Genomic DNA, 21,130 nt, shown 5'->3' on the forward strand with positions numbered 1-21,130 from the left:
ATGCAATATGGTGATATTACTTTAATCATCAGAGATATGTCATGTTTTTAGCATATGCCACATATATTCGAGTTGTTGTTATTTAACACATGTTCGGATGTGTTAACCACGGTGTGGAGATCGCTGACAGCTTTCTAGCATCTTTTTGTCAAGCTGTGATTTACACCCAACGTGTTATAATGAGACCTCCTGGGAATTGTCCAGTTAATGCTAAAAAAAATGCATTTGAAATAAATGTTTAGCTTGTTTAGAGTTCATGTTAGAGGCTTTTTACATGAGATATGAGCTTTATTAGTATTGATTTTTTATAGACAATTATTAATTTGGCAGGTGCTATCCTACCAAAGAAAAATATATAATGCATGCAAATGAGTAATATCATCTTAAAGTACACAAATATTATGTTGCAATATAATAGAAAACAAATTGGAGTATGAAATGATATTAGCATTAATAACTAATGCATGACTTTAAAAATAAAATATGTAAAGTTATTTTGGTCGGTTTTGTTGCTTATTAAAAGATGACTTTGCAAGCTGTCCTTGTGTTTTACAGAAAAAGTAATAAATAAAAAGTTAAGTAGATGATGGCGTAGGTTTATATTTAGGTGAACTATTTCTCAAGCATTGTACTATAAACTTCAGGCACTTTATAATGCACACAGCAAACTGATATTAAAATACATAACTTAAAGATAATTCATCAAATATTACTAAGGAAGTGATTGTGATTTGCTGTTTCACGGGGACATGATAAGAAGAGTTTAAGAGACTATTCACCGTATGTAAGTACAAATGTATCTGCTTGTAGAATAGAAATCCTACAGTCCATGCAATCTCTGAAGGCCAATGCACTGACAGGAGATTAAAGAAAGAAGAGCAGTTTTCTGGCCATAGCTCAGATCCTTCGAGCGTGATGACTCAGAACAAACCATATCTCCCAGAAACCCATTGCTTTATTTTTCCCCTTCATCCGTGAGGTTCAACATGAAGGTATCTGAAGGAGAGTGGTCCAAGACTGCAGTGTATTTATTTTTCTTTCCTTGTAGAGATCCTCTCTAAAAAAACTTCTTTCTTGAGAAATCTCGGTTCCCCCTCAGCGCTGCCGGCCCCTCGGCTCCAATTAGATGCCTTTAGTGGTTAGCAAGGGCACTTGGGGTTACTCTCATGAAACCTCTCCAACAGAGTTACGAGAGGGTCTCATCATACAGATATCAGACGACAGGTAGACAGACAGGTAGATGGATGGATAGATAGACAGACAGGACGGACAGACCTACAGACAGACAGATAGCAAACAGACGACATACATACACAGACAGACAGATGCCATATAGATAGATAGATGGGTAAACAGACAGAGTGACAGATAGACAGATAAATAGAGAAAGAAGACAGACAGATAGACACAGATGGATGGATGACAGATGGATGCTGACAGACAGACACGGTTAGATGGACGGACAGATAGACAGACTGACAAATAGATAGACAGACAGACACACATAGACAAACAGACTGACAAATAGATTAGCTAGACAGAAAGATAGAGACATACAGACAGAGAGGACAGACGACAGACATACACAGACATACAAAGATAGACAGACAGACAGACAGCTGATAGATGGTTAGATAGACAGACAGACAGATAGACACAGATGATGGATGGATGCTGACAGACAGACAGACATAGACCAATAGATGCACAGACAGACTGACAAATAGATAGATAAAAACATACAGACAGATAGATACATATAGACAGACAGGAAAAACGAACAGACAGACTAACAAAGATAGACAGACAGACAGACAGACAGACAGACAGACTATAAGACGATGGATAGATAGATGCTGACAGACAGACAGACAAAGATGGATAAATGGACAGACAGACAGACAGACAGATATACATAGACAAACAGACAGACAGACAGATATTATTGTTGGTGAGATAGATAGATAGATAGATAGACAGACAGACAGACAGACAGACAGACAGACAGACAGACAGACAGACAGATAGAAAGAAAGACAGACAGACAGTCAGACAGACAGACAGACAGACAGTCAGACAGACAGACATTGTTGTTCTATAGATAGATAGATAGATAGATAGATAGATAGATAGATAGATAGATAGATAGATAGATAGATAGATAGATAGATAGATAGATAGATAGATAGATAGATAGATAGATAGATAGAGAGAGAGACAGACAGACAGACAGACAGACAGACATTATTGTTGTTGAGATAGATAGATAGACAGACAGACAGACAGACAGACAGACAGACAGTCAGTCAGTCAGTCAGTCAGACAGACAGACAGACAAACATTATTGTTGTTTAGATGGATGGATGGATGGATGGATGGATGGATGGATGGATGGATGGATGGATGGATGGATGGATGGATGGATGGATGGATAGATAGATAGATAGATAGATAGATAGATAGATAGATAGATAGATAGATAGATAGATAGATAGATAGATAGATAGATGAATGGACAGATCGATAGATAGAAAATAAAGACGATGGATGGATGGATGCTGACAGACAGACAGACAGACAAATAGATAGATACACAGACATATAGAAAGGTAGCTAGACAGACAGAAAGATACACATACACAGATATACAGAAGACATACAGACGATGGATGGATGGATGGATGGATGGATGGATGGATGGATGGATGGATGGATGGATGGATGCTGACAGACAGACAGAGATGGAAAGATGGGCGGACAGACATATTGACAAATAGATAGATAGACAGACAGATAGATACACATACACAAATAGACGGAAGACAGACAGACAAATAGATAGATAGACAGACAGATAGACAAAGAAGATAAAGATGGATGGATGCTGACAGATAGATACACAAACACAGATAGACAGACAGACAATAAAGACGATGGATGGATGGATGCTGACAGACAAGACAGACAGACAGACTGACTGACTGATAGATGGACGAACAGGAAGACAGACAGACAAATGGATAGAAAGCTAGACAGACAGATATATTGTCAATAATAAAAACTCCCAAAGCTCTGAATAAAACAGGAGGAAGTTTAATATGGGAATCCATTCACGTTCTTTCCGACAGTGTTTTTAAAACAGGTGCTTAAAGGTGGGTGTGCACAGAGCTTTATAATCTCTCTCTACAGGAAATTGGGCCTTTAAAATGCTAATTCACTTTCACCTCCCTTCAAGCAGAACCTGGTCATAAACTGTATCATATTGTCTATGTAAACTCAGAGGCTGCGGAAGCATTCGATGAAAATTTGAGCAATGAATTGTTGCATGCTCCGATTGTTTCCAAGAAGATAGTTATCTGGAAAACACCTGCTACAATTCAGTATGCTTTGACTTTCACATCATTTACCTGCACAGAGCAAAACAAGCTCTCTCTCTCGAAGGATTACAATGACATGGCTTTGTTCTGCATGGTGTCGGGGCCTCTTAAAGATTACAGGTAATGCTAGTGTAAGGACCCTATGGGAGTGAATATTTCCGTTACAAGTGACTCGTTGAGGATTCAGTTCATGTAGATTGTATTTGCAATGATAATGTTATCGCATAGCTCATACCTGAGTATACCTGATTCCGATTGGTCAGTCCGGGTTCTGTTATTCCTGATTACAACCGCTTAAATTGATAACACACCACTCATCCGCCAGACATCCAGATACTGCGAGTAATCTTCACCAAGCCACTAGTTTATGTTTAATGTATCACTCCACTGACTCTTTTCTCATGCCAAGTTTGAGGGATTTTTTTTATAAATGAGCTAATAAATATTTCAAATGTATATTTCTGCTCCAAATATTTACTCATGACTTTTACATGACTACAATGGAATGCTTTAAGGATTAACACGTACTGTACTGTATACTTTAAATTCTTCTGAAAGCCTTAAAAGGCATCAACGTTTAAATGTGCCACTGATGTAATACTGCCATCTAGTGGTCAATGTAGAAACCTTTAGGCCTTTATAGGTTTGAGTCATAATTTGATTAAGCAAGTTATCATACCAATTGATCTGATATAAACAGCAATACTTAGCAAGAATATAGTACTTCTCTCTATGGAGGACGAAAAATGACTGAAGCGTAAATAAATGAATAAATGCATAAATAAATACAGGAATAAATAATTAATTAATTAAATGCATAAATAAATAAATAAATGTAGAAATACAGAAATAAATAAATACATAAATGCATAAATAAATAAATGTAGAAATACATAAATAAATAAATGAATAAATACATAAATGCAGAAATAATTATGTAATTACTTAAATGCAGACATAAATAAATAAATATATTGTTTTGCCAAAAGTATCAAACTTTTAATTTGATTATTTTTGCACCACTAATTTTATTTCTACATTTATTTATGTATTCCTATATTTATGTATTTCTGCATTAATTTATTTTTACTAGGGCTGGACTAGATTAATCTCATACAAAATAAAAGTATTTTTTTGCATAACATATGAGTTTGTGCTGTGTGTAATTATTATGTGTATATAAATACACACGCATTCATCTATTTAAGAAACATCTACATGTGTATAAACATTTATTTATATTTTTATAAATTCTATATTATATATAAATAAAAAAACTATATATAAATAAAACATTTCTTGTATATATATGTATGTGTGTGTGTTTAAATATACATAATATTTACACACAGCACAAACTCATATATTATGCAAAAAATATACTTTTATTTTGTATGAGATTAATTTAGATTAATCTATGCCCAGCCCTAATTTTTACATTAATTTATGCATTTCTACATTTATGCATGCATTTATGTATTTATTAATTTCTGTATTTCTATATTTATTTATTTATGCATTTAATTAATTACTTATTTATTTATGCATTTATTTCTGTATTTCTACATGTATTTATTTATTAAGGCATTCATGTATTTATTAATTTCTTTATTTATGCACTGTTAAAAATACTTTGCTGCCTTAAAATTTTTTTGTTGAATCAACTCGGATCTACAAGTCATTTCAACTTACTATTATTTATCTTGACTAGAGATGAGTTGTTATAACTTAAATAAAATTAAAATTAAGTTGACTTTTCTCAGCTATATTTTATAAGTTGTGACAACTCATCTCTGTAGACATGACTTGTAAATCTGTGTTGATTTAACAAAAACTGTCAAGGCAGCAAAGTATTTTTTTACAGTGTATACACTTAAGTTTCAACCTGCATACTCAAACAGTTAAACACTCTACAGTATGAAATTAGGATAAAAAAGCGTATGTTTTATGAGGACATTTTTATTCCAACCTCTCTTCGCAATGACTTGCATGTAGAACAGGTGTCCCAAATTGCATCCTGACAGATCTGACACAGTCCTTACGTGCAGTAAAATAATAACTGTCTGCTTCTCTGCGCCTGGACCCGCTGTGACCCGCGACCCGTGTGATACCAATTTTAAAGGCAACAGCAACAGTCTCTGTCTGTAAACTTTTTAGAGCTAAATTTAGCACCAGGTCGGACAGGCATCGGTCAGACATACAAAATTTATCACACATTTACAAAACAGAGAACTTGTCAATGAGAGATTTGAGAGCAAATATCAAAAAGAATGAGTGGGTTGCGGACACTGTCTAATAAATAAGAAAATGTCATTTCCGCCCGGATTTACATAATAACTGTGCGAGGTCACCTCAAACCCATTCAATACAAATAAAAAATACTAAATACACTAAATATATTTATTTTAGTTTTATTGTAGCTTTATTAATAGTTTAGTTATTATTATATATAAATTAATAGTATTCATTTGCTTTAATTTTTATATTTTTAGTTTTATCTTAATTTTAGTTTAACGATCTGTTGTTATTTCGTTTTTTTTTTTTCGTATAATATAAGTTTAATTTAGTTTTAATATTTATTTGCAATTAATAATTTTAATGCCTTAACTTAAAATTATTTCAGTTAAAAGTGCCGTAGAATGTAAAACTGTATTTACCTAGGCATAGATGAATAATGCGACAGTTATGCGATGGTAATGACATGTGAGCCTCAAAAACGATTGTTTCCTCCTTTTTATGTAAACCTCGTGCATTCAAAAGACCGCTGAAAACAGGCCGATCTCAACATAACACCGACATTACAGTCGAGATGTACGCCCCAACATTAAATTACACATTAAATTAATTACAATGTTGTTACAATTATAAAAACAAAGTTGTGACTGCTGAGTTAGCGCTTAGCGCTAGCGTTTAGGCTGAAATTCTACTATTGACTTTACAGTTAAGTTTTGCAGGTCCATACTGAAAAAAAAAACAGAAACTTACAACTCAAAAACATCAATTAACATCCGAACTGTAGATTTTTCCTCAAATTCCTGTATCTTTGTGTGATAGAAGCTCAAACATAAGGTTTGTTTACACACACAAAGAGCTACTGAATGAGCTGATCTGAGAAGCAGCCAATCAGAGCAATTCATCACTCTTTCAAACAAGGTAATAATTGACCATTTTATTCTAAAAGCAGATCCTATGGTTGTAAATGGACATGTAAAACCATCTCTGGATATTTTTTGCACTTAAAATAAAGAATAAAGTCACATACCATCTATGTAGATATCAGAGAACAATTTATCATATTATTTAAATGCATTCTTTGGCACCTTTAACTAATATTTACGCCTATGTTTATCCATTTAACATGATTTTAAAAATTTCAGACTGTTAACGATAACTCTGATGGTTTTGCATGTGTACGTGCATGTACAGTATTTATAAAGTACCTTTAAAACCCCTTTGGGTCATGATGACAGGTGGTCGTGGCCCCCTCGGTTCCACCTGTCCATCCTTTTCCGCGTCCACTTGGTGGCGGACAAATCCAGAAAGGGAGCAGTCATTCAAGAAATGCCATGCTGAAGTGCCACGAGGCCACGGAGGACCTCCGGACACCGGATCAGACGCAGCTGCCCCCCGGCTGCTATTTTCACTCAGCTTAAATCGCCATGGGCAGCCAGCATCTGCGCCATGGGCCACCGACAACAACCAGTGTGTCTTTACGCGCCATGAAGTCCACCGCAGGCCACGACACCCAGAGTTTGCCCTCTGACCCCGACGAGCTCGACAGCGGGAGCGACAGCTCGGAGAAATCCACCGGTGCCGGGAGTCCCACACGGGGCCACAGACGGCGCGGGGTCCGCAGACTCGCGGGAATGAGCAAACAGCGTCAGGCGGCAAACGCGCGGGAGCGAGACCGCACGCACAGCGTCAACACGGCCTTTACGGCTCTGCGCACCCTCATCCCTACGGAACCGGCGGATAGGAAGTTGTCGAAAATCGAGACGCTGCGATTGGCCTCCAGCTACATATCGCACCTGGCCAACGTGCTTCTCGTCGGGGAGGACTGCAGGGACGGACAGCCGTGCCTGAAGTACCACAATATATTGCAAAGCAACAACAACCTCAAAAACCCACAGATACGACCCATCTGCACGTTCTGCCTTAGTAACCAAAGGAAAATGGTAAGTGATAATAAAATAAGATAAATAAAAATATAAATTTGTGCTTTTAACAATTTCACAATGACGCAAAAGTCTGTAAAGACAGTAAAAACAGTGCAGATTTTTTGTAATATTTATTAATAATACAATAATAAATATTTAGTATTGTCACAGAATGATTTATAAAATGATGATACCTAACCTACATGTTTTTTTATAACTACATTTACGTCACATTTATGCATTTGGTGGCCAAATAGTGCATTTAAGGTATTTTTTAAACCATGTCGGAATCTTTGATACACAATAACACAATTTTAACCAATACACAATAATGTATGATTATACAAACATGATGTGTGTAAACCCTGTCTAACCGCAATGTCTACTTCTGTAGTTAAAAGATGGGGACAAGCACATGACCGCGTGACAGCAAGGGCTCTCCGACTGACAGCTGCCATGCACGAGCCTCCAACTTTGAATGTTTACATGTAAAGAGAAATCAACCTTGCACAGAGACTAAATAATCCTGCTGTATATGTTTTTTTATGTTGTTTCTGAGGACAGACGTGAAGAAGATTGGCAACAAATCTACAAATAGGCCCACTGCACTTTTTTCTTTTTTTCCCGCGTTTGCCGTCCCCCTTATCAACCGTGTTTTGGTTAATGTAACCGGAGAGCGCGTGTAACGTTGCACCTGGTGGACGGCTATTTCAGTATCAGATATAGTATCAACACCGTCCCCATGCCTTAAAAAAACAGTCCGGTGTCTGCCTGTGCACGTCACATGATGGTAATCAAAACCCTGCGGTTTGCAGTGGTTGCTGTCAGTACGACGGCGGGCTAAATCTCGTCCCCTCCCTCTCATCATGGGATCCCAACATGGCACTCGGGAGACCATAAACAAGATTCAGAGGTCTCGGTTGGGTTGGGCAAAGCATGTTTAAAATTTATTAAGAATTTTAAATGCCACATGACAAGTTTTAGAGTAGCTGGAAACCGGTGCCACTGAAGGATGGCGGGCAAGTGCAGGGTTCATGACCCTGATCCTAAAATCTATGGCCCTGTCCCACTTTTAAGTCAACGCTGTTGATTAAATGTTACATTACTGCTGGATAGTATTGCACACTTTATCAAAAGGGTCACAGTGTGCCCTCTTACAACCTTCTAGGTCATAAAGTGCGCACTACAAAATGTTGCATTATACTCATACTCATTTAAAGATACAATTTTTCATTTTTTGTCACGTTGTTTAAAATCACGGTGTGCACTTAATGCATGTCATTGCAGACTAGTTCCCCACGACCGATTCTTCATTTTTAGGAAAGAGCTCATCGAAGGTTGTTTATGCACTTAAATTTGCACTATAAGGGAAGAGTCAAACTAGTAAGACGTATTTGCTCTGGATTTGGATCAGATGCATTCAGTCTAGTAATGAAGGCAATGGGTTTGTAATGTGCGCCTAAAGGCGAGAGCAAATGAAAAGTGACCGTATTTTAATAAGGTGCACATTGTTCCAAAAATATTTCATTTTTTTGTTGTTGTTGGAAATGTCAATGCATTATCAAAATGGGTTGTGAATGCAGCTCCATGCTGACTAAGTAGACCACTAATATTTTGTTTACGTAAGCAAAACCATCACAAATTTGACCCTGGACACAAAACCAGTCACGGGTAGCATGGGTATATTTGTAGTAATAGCTATTAATACATTGTATGGGTCAAAATGAAAAATTTTATGCCAAAAAGTATTAGGATATTAAGATTAAGTTCCATTAAAGGTGCAGTGTGTAATTTTTAAAAGGATCTCTTGACAGAAATGCAAAATAATATACAAAACTATATTATCAGGGTGTATAAAGAGCTTTTTATAATGTACATGTTTTTATTACTTTAGAATGAGACGTTTTTACCTACATATACAGAGGGTCCCCTTAAGTGGAAGTCGCCATTTTGTGCCGCCATGTTTCTACAGAAGCCCTTAACGGACAAACTTTTTTCACTAAGTTGTCTCCATTGATGACATGTTTTTCTGGTGCCGGCTACCGTAGGTTCTCTATGCATTTCTAAAGCAAGGGGTGAGCAGTGGACTAAGCCGTTGGTTGCAATTCGCAACCTCACCACTAGATGCCGCTAAAATGTACACACTGCACCTTTAATATATATTTTGTACATTTTCTACCATACATATATATTAAAATATAGTTATTATTAATACATTGTTTAAGACTTCACTTTAATTGCGATTTTCTTAATATTTTGACTTTTTGCACCCTCAGATTTTCAAAAAGATGTATCTCGGCCAAATATTGTAACAAACCAAACATCAATGAAAAGATTATTTATTGAGCTTATTGACCCTTATTCCTGGTTTTGTGGTCCAGGATCACCTTCATTATTAATTACAATATTTGAAGTAGCTTTAAAGGTGGGGTGCATGATCTCCGAAAGCCAATGTTGATATTTGAAATCACCTAAACAAACACGCCCCTACCCAAATAGAATCTGGACCTTTTTTGATAGACCCGTCCCACACATACGCAACCCAGGCAATGATGTGGGTTAGTAGACAAGTCGCTTACTGCTGATTGGCTACAATTGTGTTTTGGTTCTCATCCCAACTCCCTTTTTCAAAGTGTTTCAAAGATCATGCACCCCGCCTTTAACATTGTGTCAGAATTGTTTGGGTAAAAACAAATTTGGGAAAGTGTCATCACTTTTAAAATGTTTACTGCATGTGTTGCACAGGTTTTTTGTCAAAAAGCCAGCTTGAAACCCCCAAGTAAAATGTACACTTATGTACTATTTTCATGAACTAATCTTTAGTCTTTATATCTTAAGATAAACATCAGCTGTGCCATTTTGGGATACCGTTCATTTTAATATGCTAAAAATCAATCAATTATAGTATACATTGACTTTTTTTAGACCTTTAAGTACACTAAAGTTTAATTATTCTTTAACTAGTACATTTTTTAGTGTATAACTTGACACTTATTCAGCACAAAACAAGTATACTTTATTTTTAACTGGGACATTGAGCATTTTTTCAGTTGCATTCAATTATCAATGACTAATTGTGATTTTTGATTGACATTCATTTGTATATATTTTTCCCAAGTTTAAAATATTTCTCCAGTAATATGGCCTACCTCTAAAACAATCATATGCGAATACTTGAACACTACCTTCTAAAAGTGGTCTTTGCACATGCCAAACATCATATGAGCTGCTATATAATAAAGTATTTTTGTAACGACTTCTGTACTTTTATCAAATTCTTTATCCATGTTGAAGCATGTCATTGCTTAAAGCACCACCTAGAGGAGGACAAACATAGCAATTGTTGCTTTAAGATGGTGGATTGCACAAAAATGAATGCAAGAAAGTATAGTTCTAATTCTTTATTTCTTAAAAAAAATTCAATGTTACTTAGATTCAAAGAAATTGGTGACAAGATGGAGATACATCAGAGAGGTCAGGAGTCATTTAAGGGTCTTTAGCACTGTACAGTTTCTTAAAGAGGGAACAGAACGCTGATGTCATGAGAGCAAGACTCGAACCTTTGGCAAGAACATCACAATGAGAAATGTTTATCGTGTTTTCCCCTTTGCAAACACTGATCATGACGGGGCATGAAGGCATCAATACCATATAGAAAAGGGCGTCTTAAAAGCAAAACAAGGCAGCCTGATCTAATTCAATGGAATGTCAATTCTTAAACAAATCATTATAATCAAATAACAATAATTTAAGATGTTTGTCAACACTTAAAAGTTCCTTGAGTGAGTAAATAATTACAAAGGTTGACCACAACTTTTGTGCTATTTTAAGTGTAAACCTTAATATTAGAAAAACCTGTTAAAATTAACCATTTGTTATAAAGCCCTTAAATGACATCTAAATGTTATGGTTTGAAAAACAGGAGGTAGAATTGGGGGTGAAAAAAGGGAAAATAAAAAGGGGCGAAATTAGACGAGCACTTCTGTAACAAAAACATTCTGCCAACGTGATGTTTAGTCTGCTTCCTCTTCCTCGGATTCAGACTCTGATTACAAAAAATAAAAATTAGCAGTCGCACAACAAATGTGATTGTTTTTATTAAACACCACCGTTTTTCAATATTTTACTACGTTTTTACCTCAACCTAGATCAATTACATACCCATCTTAATTCAATGTGTGCACTTAATCTTTGCACGGCGCTTCTTGAATGTGTTAGCATTTAAAAAAAAGAATGTGTTAGCATTTAGCGTAGCCCCATTCATTCCTATGGCTCCAAAAAAAGTTTTATTTTGTGCTATCATACTTACTCGTGTAACTCATGTCTTTAAATAGGGAAAACATGGAAGTGTTTGGTGGCTTCTTAATTCATCCCCGTTTGGATGCTAAAGAATGAATGGGGCTAGGCTATATGCTAACACATTCATGAGGTGCTGTACAAGGATTGAAATTGCATGCATTGAAAAAAGATAAGCATGCATTTCATTCAAGTTGAGGTAAGAACATAGTAAAATATTGAAAAATGGTGGTGTTTTCCTTTAACAATCCTCTTACCCTCTTCAGCGTTTTTCAGCCATTCCACAAACTTTTTCATCTGCTCGAGGAAGACGCTCTTTCCTTTGGCCATGTGGCCTTCTGTGTACCACTTCAAAATGACCTCCTCACTTAAAACATCAGCTACAAGAGAAAAAAACAGCCTTAACCACCACGTACAAAGCCACTTAAATGCACAGTTTTGAAAAGATCAAGCACCTTTGTAAAGAAGCACCACGATCTTCTGGAAGGCCTTCATGAAGTGGATGTTGTCGTAGCAGTACTCCTGGATCTTCAACAGGAGCGTGAGCTCGGACAGGCCCTGGGAAGTGAAGGCCTTCAGCAGAGGGCTGTATTGCTACGAAAACAATTTGCAAAAACAATTAACACACATCCCACAAAACACCATTTGCAAAAGGGGTCGATGGTCTTTCGGGCACCTTCAAGAGTTTGATGGCTTGCTCCGTAACGAGCTCCTCCTTTTTATTCCACTCAACGGAGCTCATGACGCTGGTCCACACGATGCCGATCATTGTCTGCTCTGAGATGCTGGTCTTCTTCATCTCCTCACGAACATAGGCAATGATCTGATGAAGAGCAAACACCATTACTGCCACAATAAAGGCTAAAATAGACTAACATCTTCAGTTTATATTAGTGGTGGGCAAAGAATAAATCGCGATTAATCGCATGGAAAAAAATCAAGTTGTTGCATAATAAACATCTGTGTCAAGTTATATTTTAATATATTCTATTATGTATACATTTAAGATTATAAAAACTCTGAAATATATTTAGGTGTTTGTGTTCAAAATATACAAAAAAGTTACACACCTCACTTATGTTGTATGTGACCAATCATTGCCCAATAAGCTAAAAACTTGGCAAAATACAATTTGTTGTATCCAGCAACTATACTTAGTGAAATGAACAAGTAAAATACGAAAGAGCAAGTGTAGTGGTCACTCACATCTTTAAGGGTCTCGCCGCGGGACATCAGCTCCTGCAGTTCCTTCTGAAGCTCTTTACGAGCTCCAATGGACTGCTGGTTACGCGCAAAGTCCGAGAGCTCCTTCAGCCCGGCGTCAGTGAAATATTTTGAGAAGTGTTCGCAACTGCGCTTGTTGGCAGGAAACAGCTCCTAGTAAAAAGAAAGAAGTCAAATCTGTTAATGAGTCACAAACATAGACTGCGTCTGAAAACGCATACTTGCATACAATATAGTAGGCGAGGCAAGTTGCATTTTCCAATTCATAGTATTCCAAAAGCAATAGACGAAAGTACCGGGATGACCTACTACTTCTGAAGTGTTCATTTGATGGACCTTTTACTATCCTGTGATCCTGTGAGCCATCCAATGAAGGACATAATGCGTTGAATTAAAAAAAAAAAAAAGTCCAAAAGTAGTAACGCAGCTCTATTCAAATGCAAATAAATATTAAAGCACTGTCCCTTGTGGTTAAATTGCACTAGTTTAACATCATTCCAGTTATCGACTAACTTATGACAACATGTGTCACGTGGTGCATTAACATGGCGGATGTAGTACATCCAAATTCATTTATATTATCCATATTCATACTTTATAGTAGGGCTGGAACGACGCGTCGACGTATTAAAATGACGCGACGGCAGCGTAAGTATTTGAATTTTTACAGCAAGTTTTTATACAACAATAGAATCAATGCAGGCATATATTGTGCTTAATACAGCTGTGTTTACATCTTAGTTTAATACGAGCTGCGAGACGCCTGACAGACACGACATTGCATCGCGTCTGGCCAGTATGTTGAAACAGTAAATTAAGAGCGGGACATGTTTAACTTTTTATATTAAGAAGTTATGAAATAATAAGTTACTGTTACACTGAGATAGGCATGTGCCCGCGTGCACTGAAAGCCAGCTGGCAGCGCGGAGTTCCCATAGCTTATTTTTTTGCTATGTGTGCAGATATTATAAAGGCTCGTCTCGTTAGGTATTCATGACATGCGTTTATTTAAAGTAACAGCAGCGTAAACGCCGTTTATAAAATATTAGAAGATCATACTAACTAAATTTGTATTTACCCGAGACTTAAGAAAAGTTAAATGTTAAAGTTGATGCTAAATGAGAATGCAGTAACGTTACTACTGATAGTAATAATATTAACAGTAATAATATAATGGTTACATTTTATAATAAGGGTTCATGAATCACAATGAACTTATTTTTACTTCAGTCTGAACTAATGCTGAGTAAATGCATGTACTAATCATAAACTAATGAAGAGTCATCATTAAGTACAACATGACGTGTTTTTTTAGTTAATGTATTAATAAACAATGATTTCATGCAAGTCATTTTGTAGTAAATGATGACTCTTCATTAGTTTATGATTAGCACTAGGGCTGGAACAATAAAGAGCGGGACATGTTTTTATATTAATAAGGAGCTATTATTCAGTTTGATTTATTTTTATTTTACTTCTTTAATATTAATACATTTTATTTGTTTAAGGTGAATAATGCCCCTTTTGCACTGTTTATGTTAGGCTGAATTAATGTTGGACTTGTTTTTATGCGATTTGTTATATTTTCCTTGGCACTGGCACTGTTTGTGTATTTGTTTAATTGAGAAAATGCTTCAATAAAATGTTGGCATTAATAGCAGATGTTACATTTATTATTTGTAAAAAAAATCTTTAGACTATTCGATTAATCGAAAAAATAATCGATAGATTAATCGGTTGAAAAAATAGTCGAAATTTGCAGCTCTACTTTATAGTACCTATTGTTTTAACAGGCTATGAGTAGGTACGCTGTCAAAAATAAAGGGTTCAAAGCGGTCACTGGGGTAGTACCTTTTAAAAAAAGGTCCTAATATTTACCATTTACGCACAAATAAGCATCTTTGAACTGCCAATATATACCTTTGAAGTACTAATATGCACTTTTTTGAAAGGGTACTGTCCTAGTGTCAACTTTTGTATATTTCTGAGAGCGTACGTCCTCCAATTTAGCATCTACTGTCAAAGTAAATGATTTCAGATGCAGCCATAGTTTCGTTTCAGAAGACAACAATCCAGTGGAGTCAAAATGTCCTTTTTGTAGCTCTAAAATGTTGATCCCAATATTAGATGGCATAGCATTTTCATATAAAATTAAATTCCAAGTGAAGAAAGGAAGCCATGTACTTGTGTAATTCACAAAATAATTGTTCTTTTCAAGTGCGCTATTAAAGGAATAGTCCATTTTCCCAAAAGAAAAATCCAGACAATCTACTCACCACCATGTCACCCAAAATGTCGATGTCTTTCTTCGTTCAGTCGAGAAGAAACCATGTTTGAGGAAAACATTGTAAGAATTTTCTCATTTTAATGGACTTTAATGGAGGCCAACACTAAACAGTTTTTTCCAACAGAGTTTCAAAGGACTATAAACGATCCCAAACGAGGCATAAGGGTCTTATCTAGCGAAATGATTGTCATTTTTGACAAGAAAAATTTAAAATATGCACTTTTAAACCACAACTTCTCATCTAGATCCGGTCGTGATGCGCCAGCGTGACCCCACGCAATACGTCAAGAGGTCATAGAGGACGAACGGGAAACTCCGCCCCAGTGTTTACAAGTGTTGAGAAAGAGGACCGTTCCGACGTTGTTGTATGTGGAATGATACCAATTCATGTCTTTGTGTCAGTTTATTGTTTAAAATGGTCCGCAAATGTGCGTTTTATATATGTAACACGTGACCTCCCTACATCACTACGCAGAAGTTGTGGTTTAAAACTGCATTTTTTCCCCTAGATTAAGACCCTTATGCCTAGTTTGGGATCGTTTAAAGTCCTTTGAAAAAAATGTTAAGTGTTGAGTTAAGTATTAAATGTTGGGCTCTATTAGAGTCCATTAAAATGAGAAAAATTCTGCAATGTTTTCCTCAAAAAACATAATTTCTTCTCGACTGAATAAAGAAAGACATCAACATTTTGGATAACATGGTGGTGAGTAAATTATCTGGATTTTTCTTTTAAGAAAATGGACTATTCCTTTAACAATTTAGTTAACATGTCATTTAATTAAGTGGGTTAAGTGTAGTAACAAGCATTGTTATATATAAATATAATTTACCATCAGCCTATTGTCCATGCCAACTTTGCGCAGGCTAGCAGCAACTGAGTTGATGTCTTTTTCATTGATCCAAGATTTGAACAGTTTGACAGCGAAGGCAGCGGACACACCTGAAACGAAACCAATTCATGAGAATTACTCGATATCTAAGTACAAGTGACACATTTGCTACTTGTATCCAATCCAGGGGTTTCTTATTACCTTCCTTGACCAAGTTCTCATTGAAAAGGCTGCTCAGGATAGAGGCCGATATATTGCCATTGGCCAGCAGGATCCCGGTTAGCATGGCCAACTTGTTCCTCTCCGACTCTGTGAACCCTTTTAAAAACAGCAGCAGCTGGGACGGAAGAGACAGGGACAAACACGACGAAAATAAACATCTCGGCGCTTGCCAACTGCATGAAATGTGCCGTATTTCGCAACTTGACAAGCATCATCAAGTCAACTTACCTTCTTGATCTCTTCTTCAAAACCTTTCTCCAGGTACTTGTAACGCCTGATCAGCTTGTTAAAAACCTACAAGCCCGACACAAGGAAAATCGTGTTAAAACACGCAGAGCACAGTTTATGTTTGGAGAAACGACAAGGCAAAATTTTAATGCAGGACGGTCAGGTACAAGAAATGGGGAATACCTGAGCGTAAGCCTGCATGGTCTCCAGGTCTTCACTCGCCGTGAAGAGGCAGTACTCCGTACGGGTCATGTCATCAGATAAGGTCCCTCCTGGGGCTGAGGGGAAATCGAAACATTACATTAAAAACAAAAAAAGCTTATTCTACTCAAAATAAATATTTTAGGACTGATGTGATAGCTTACCCAGCATTCCTCCAGCCACCAGGATGTCGAAGAGGGTCTCAGCATACCGGCGGTAGTCAAGTTTGGCGCCAGAGGCATCAAGGAACTTCGCAACCGCTTCCAAATCACTGCCAGTTTGGTTCAAGCCTTGAACGATACTTTCTTGAAACTGAGTAGGGTCAAATCTCTCCTTTTCATCTGTGGGGAAAGAAAGTGAATTAAAATGAAACACCGAATTTGAGGCAGACCTGTAGATCATATAGTCTGTAGGACATTACCTCTTTTGCGAGTTTTAAAACGCTGGCCGGTAAGCGTTGGCTTTTGCTGCTTTTGATTATTCATAAAAGACACCTGTGAAAAACAATAGTCAATTTATTTATTGAATTTGAGAACATAGAAAAAAAATCCACGAGGCAGGCCGTTTGATATTCACAAAAGGATATGAGTCAATATCAGAACGTAAAACAAATACACCTCATTTAAAAGACGCAATGGCCTGTTTAATCGCAGATCAAATCAAACCTGATATTTTTAATTTAACACGTAATTATTAATCAATTTCTCCCTTGAGCACATTACTTCTTATTTTTACTAATGCGAAAATTAACAGTTACAGATCTGTATTTTAACAGTGTAAATGTTGGGAAGCTATCGGTTTTTGTAGTCTGAGCTGCACACTCACGCGCCGGTCTCGCGCTGAAGCTAAGCTAACCGGCTAATGAGGCCTAACCGCTTTATTTCCACTAAAAAACCTAAAAAAAAAAAAAATTAGTTCTTACGCCCTTTTGTTAGTTTTAAAAATGTACAATTGGAGGCATCAACCAGAACAATTAAAAACACGAACTTGATAAAATAGATGATGATGGCGTCATTTTATTTATTCGACTAACGTTAGTAACAGAACGCGAGCACCGCCACCATAACAGCTGATCGCGAAGCTAAATAAATTGGACATCAATCATAAATACAGACCTTTAAAGAGTTCTAGACGATATATATACTTTAAATAGACGTGTGTGAAATTAATATAGAGCTTACCGAAATGAATGCAGATAAAAAACGGCTATTAAACCCAAGAACAAAGCGAGACAATAGCAAGTCGGGACCCAACACACAAAACTCTCCCAGATGGCAAGAGGGTGCTGTTGCTGCGCCTGCGCGGAAGAAGAGCGGAAAAAAATAATGGAGCAGTTCATTTCGGGTGAGTGCGGGGGAAAGTTTGCATCTTTAAGGAACAAAAACACATATTTTACATGTTCTAAGCAAACAGTTTAACAGTAATATATGATAAAATACGATAACAAGTTTGTTTAGTCAATAATTTGCTCGTGTTTCAGCATTATTGGAAGTGTTTGAAATATGACCACACCTCTTGGTTAGTTTTGATTTTAGGAATCCCGATGTGGGTCATACCATCTTAATCTCCAAGGGCAAACCTTAAAAATATATCCATTTAATATTTGCATACTTTTGTACTATTGTAATTACTTAAACTTATAATGTACTATTTTTCTTATGAAGTATAAGATTTCTCTCTACCTTGTTAATTCCTTTATACTTCAAAGTCATTTTTCTATGCACATGCTCATGTTACATTACATTGATGTCGCAGTAACTATGTATAACAGGCAAATGCAGTGAGCACATTTTTTTTTATACAATTTATGTATGTATTTATTCTTATATTATATACATATATTGGTAGAAACTACGTTGCTATAAAAAAACACTTAAAAACCTATGTATGATGGCTGCTTTGTACTGTACACATAAAGTTTGAGATATATGGAAGAATCAATATAATTATCATGAACACAATTATTTTGCTCTTCAAATACTTGTATTTGATTGGTCAGATGTTGCGTTCTGTGGTCAATTTTATATCAATTTTTGTTTTGTTTAAGAACCTGTGTATAAATCTAGATGCCTTCTATTAGAAATAATTTTAAAAGCATTTAAATTCTAAGAATAACATTATGGCTATTTCACTGGATTAGTAAAAAGTACTTGTAGTACATGGCAGTGTATGCAAACTTAGATACCTGATCTCTGATTATGCAAGGCTTGGGAAAAAGGTGTGGCTTAGTCATTTTTGCAAGTGAAATAATTGAATATGAAACACTGAATTACAAACACACTTTATCTTGTCTAATTTGCTTTATTTTTCCCAATACAATCATACATTTCAGAAATCCAACACCATCAAACAACAAAGATCATCACTTCATTCCCTCATTATAACATCTACGGACACATAAACTATATTAAATGATCAGTAACATCACATAAACATGAGCCTCGGCTTCGGCATCCATGCGGTTTGTTGATCCTCGGGATGTCGATGTTGGGCGGCTCCTGTCTCTGTCCGGTTTGCGCGGATGCATCGGGGGTGGGAGTGGTGGTTTCCTGCCCGTGTTGGGTGGCGAGGGCCGTGTTTCCGTGGTGCATGGCGGAGCTGTGGTCGTGTGGGGTGTTTTGGTTGTTGGTGTTCTGTTTCTGGAGGTTGTAGGCCATATCAGGAGAGATGTTTTGCCAGTTGATCCTCACGTACTGGTCACGATCGCTCCTGGTGTGCTCGTGGTAGAAGCCCAGGGCATGATTGAGCTCATGTTCAACAATGCCATGGTACACACAGCCGCCCCTTTTGAGGGAGACCACCTGTTTGCCACCTGTTCTACCAAGAGACGAGTAACACCTGAGAGGAGAGAGAAAACAACAGCAGATATAAATGTCCTGGTCTTTTTCTTTAGGACTGAGAGCGGTTAAATGTGTCTTATTGATATCTTATGATTGTCCTCACCCATCTAGGTTCTCAATACTGATGTAGTCGACCTGAGATGATCTGGGCACAAAGCGGATGCAGGTTTTGCTGTGAAAGGACGTCATGGCTTTTTGGATGGTACTCTTCTCATAATATGCTGCAGAGGAGACAGACCACAGTTTGAGAATCACATTTATATGAACCATGAGTATTACTGAAGGAGGTTTACTTACTGAATTCACTGCTCACTATGTAAGGGACCTCAACTAGATTATTGGCGTTTTTCTTCCAGAAACAGTTGTTGTTAAAGCAGTAGAGAGCATTTCTGGTTTTGGGAAACACCAGATCTCCTTCAAGCAAGACCTCAGTAGATCCTGTGTGTAAAGAAAATTATATTGATGAAGTTACCCAATGTCTTGATCTGAATTTGCTTATTATGACAGTAATTTCTGAAATTTATAAGAATGTAAAAGCTGCCTGACCATTGTTGGTCTCTAAAATCTTTGTAGTGATGTCCACATTTTCTGGCTGTGTTACTAATAGATCTGCAAGCTCCTGCTCCTGTTGATAGAAAAATGCATAATATTACTCATGATATAATGACTCTTTATTATCTAAATGTTCAGAGAGAGTAATAGGGTCTTACTGGTAGAAAAACTGCCTGGGAGAAGCCAACCAGCAGCATCAGAATGGAGAAGGAGGCTCTTGGATCCATGTTGTCTCAGTGTATGGAGATGTTCAGGATTCTCCTCTGATGAAGTTTGTTGTCTGTTTGCTGTCCGATCTGAACTTTATATTCACCTGTGTAGGTGGGTCCACAGAGGGATTATGGGTACATCTTAATGTCCAGGGTCTAATGTGTTTAACTACAGGGAGGAACGTTTACCTGTTAGTCCAAAACCTTACAGAAGCTACATGAGATTCTTTTACTAATCCACTAAAGTGGAGGTAATGTAAATTTTGGATTGGTATAAAAGTGCCCACAAACACAGGGGTTTTAATTACACAGATCTAAGAATGGTCATTTGCGAGAGCATCTTCATTGACAAATGGAAAATGTGCACCAAAATTAATTGAATAAGAGAGATCAAAAGTGAACTCCTTATGATTTATATTTTATTATTCTGATTTATAATTATTGAGGTTCCTTGTAATATTATTTCATATGAACTGGATACTTTGTGGTGTATATCAGAGATTATAAGAAAGTACTTTTAATGTTGGACAACAACTTCCTACATAAACAACCAGCCTTAACCAACCTAAGCTGGTTGGGTGGTTTTAGCTATAGTCATAAGTTTATTTCAAAATATTCAGTTCATATAAAGTGAAATTGCAGTCAAACACAATTATAAACCACAAGGAGCTCAACTTTGGTCTCTTGTAGTCATCTGATGATGCAGC

At 36.7% G+C, this 21,130-nt stretch overlaps 3 protein-coding genes across 3 annotated transcripts; 1 reads left to right on the forward strand and 2 right to left on the reverse strand.

Moving 5' to 3' along the window:
* The first annotated feature begins 6,870 nt into the window (after positions 1–6,870).
* On the forward strand, positions 6,871–10,798 carry LOC129454272 (transcription factor 15). Its single transcript, XM_055218751.2, has 2 exons — positions 6,871–7,552; positions 7,929–10,798. The coding sequence occupies exons 1-2, from the start codon at positions 7,037–7,039 to the stop codon at positions 7,959–7,961; spliced, it is 549 nt and encodes a 182-aa protein (XP_055074726.1). The 5' UTR covers positions 6,871–7,036; the 3' UTR covers positions 7,962–10,798.
* A 122-nt stretch (positions 10,799–10,920) lies between these two features.
* On the reverse strand, positions 10,921–18,158 carry bzw1a (basic leucine zipper and W2 domains 1a). Its single transcript, XM_055217903.2, has 12 exons — positions 18,004–18,158; positions 17,244–17,316; positions 16,987–17,163; positions 16,805–16,899; positions 16,622–16,687; positions 16,373–16,508; positions 16,172–16,281; positions 13,037–13,207; positions 12,507–12,653; positions 12,286–12,424; positions 12,088–12,210; positions 10,921–11,579 (listed from the first exon to the last, which is right to left on the reverse strand). Exons 2-12 carry the CDS (start codon positions 17,305–17,307, stop codon positions 11,548–11,550), a joined length of 1,260 nt encoding a protein of 419 aa, XP_055073878.1. The 5' UTR covers positions 17,308–17,316; positions 18,004–18,158; the 3' UTR covers positions 10,921–11,547.
* Positions 18,159–19,224: 1,066 nt separating this feature from the next.
* On the reverse strand, positions 19,225–20,478 carry LOC141359385 (hatching enzyme 1.2-like). The gene is made up of 5 exons (XM_073861758.1): positions 20,373–20,478; positions 20,209–20,287; positions 19,960–20,100; positions 19,766–19,883; positions 19,225–19,660 (listed from the first exon to the last, which is right to left on the reverse strand). The coding sequence occupies exons 1-5, from the start codon at positions 20,439–20,441 to the stop codon at positions 19,225–19,227; spliced, it is 843 nt and encodes a 280-aa protein (XP_073717859.1). The 5' UTR covers positions 20,442–20,478.
* Positions 20,479–21,130: the final 652 nt, after the last annotated feature.

Source organism: Misgurnus anguillicaudatus, chromosome 23 (genome assembly GCF_027580225.2).
Source record: "Misgurnus anguillicaudatus chromosome 23, ASM2758022v2, whole genome shotgun sequence".
Classification (NCBI taxonomy): Eukaryota; Metazoa; Chordata; class Actinopteri; order Cypriniformes; family Cobitidae; genus Misgurnus; species Misgurnus anguillicaudatus.

Bases quoted from the DNA above. Each gene is read 5' to 3' on its own strand.
- LOC129454272 (XM_055218751.2), top strand. From the start codon at position 7,037: ATGGGCAGCCAGCATCTGCGCCATGGGCCACCGACAACAACCAGTGTG. The intron at 7,553-7,928 runs GTAAGTGATAAT...CTACTTCTGTAG, and splicing joins TTAGTAACCAAAGGAAAATG to TTAAAAGATGGGGACAAGCA.
- bzw1a (XM_055217903.2), bottom strand. From the start codon at position 17,307: ATGAATAATCAAAAGCAGCAAAAGCCAACGCTTACCGGCCAGCGTTTT. The intron at 16,688-16,804 runs GTATTCCCCATT...TCGGGCTTGTAG, and splicing joins CCATGCAGGCTTACGCTCAG to GTTTTTAACAAGCTGATCAG. The intron at 12,425-12,506 runs GTGCCCGAAAGA...TTGTTTTCGTAG, and splicing joins AAGCCATCAAACTCTTGAAG to CAATACAGCCCTCTGCTGAA.
- LOC141359385 (XM_073861758.1), bottom strand. From the start codon at position 20,441: ATGGATCCAAGAGCCTCCTTCTCCATTCTGATGCTGCTGGTTGGCTTC. The intron at 20,288-20,372 runs GTAAGACCCTAT...TTCTATCAACAG, and splicing joins CCCAGGCAGTTTTTCTACCA to GAGCAGGAGCTTGCAGATCT. The intron at 19,884-19,959 runs GTAAGTAAACCT...TCTCCTCTGCAG, and splicing joins CATAGTGAGCAGTGAATTCA to CATATTATGAGAAGAGTACC.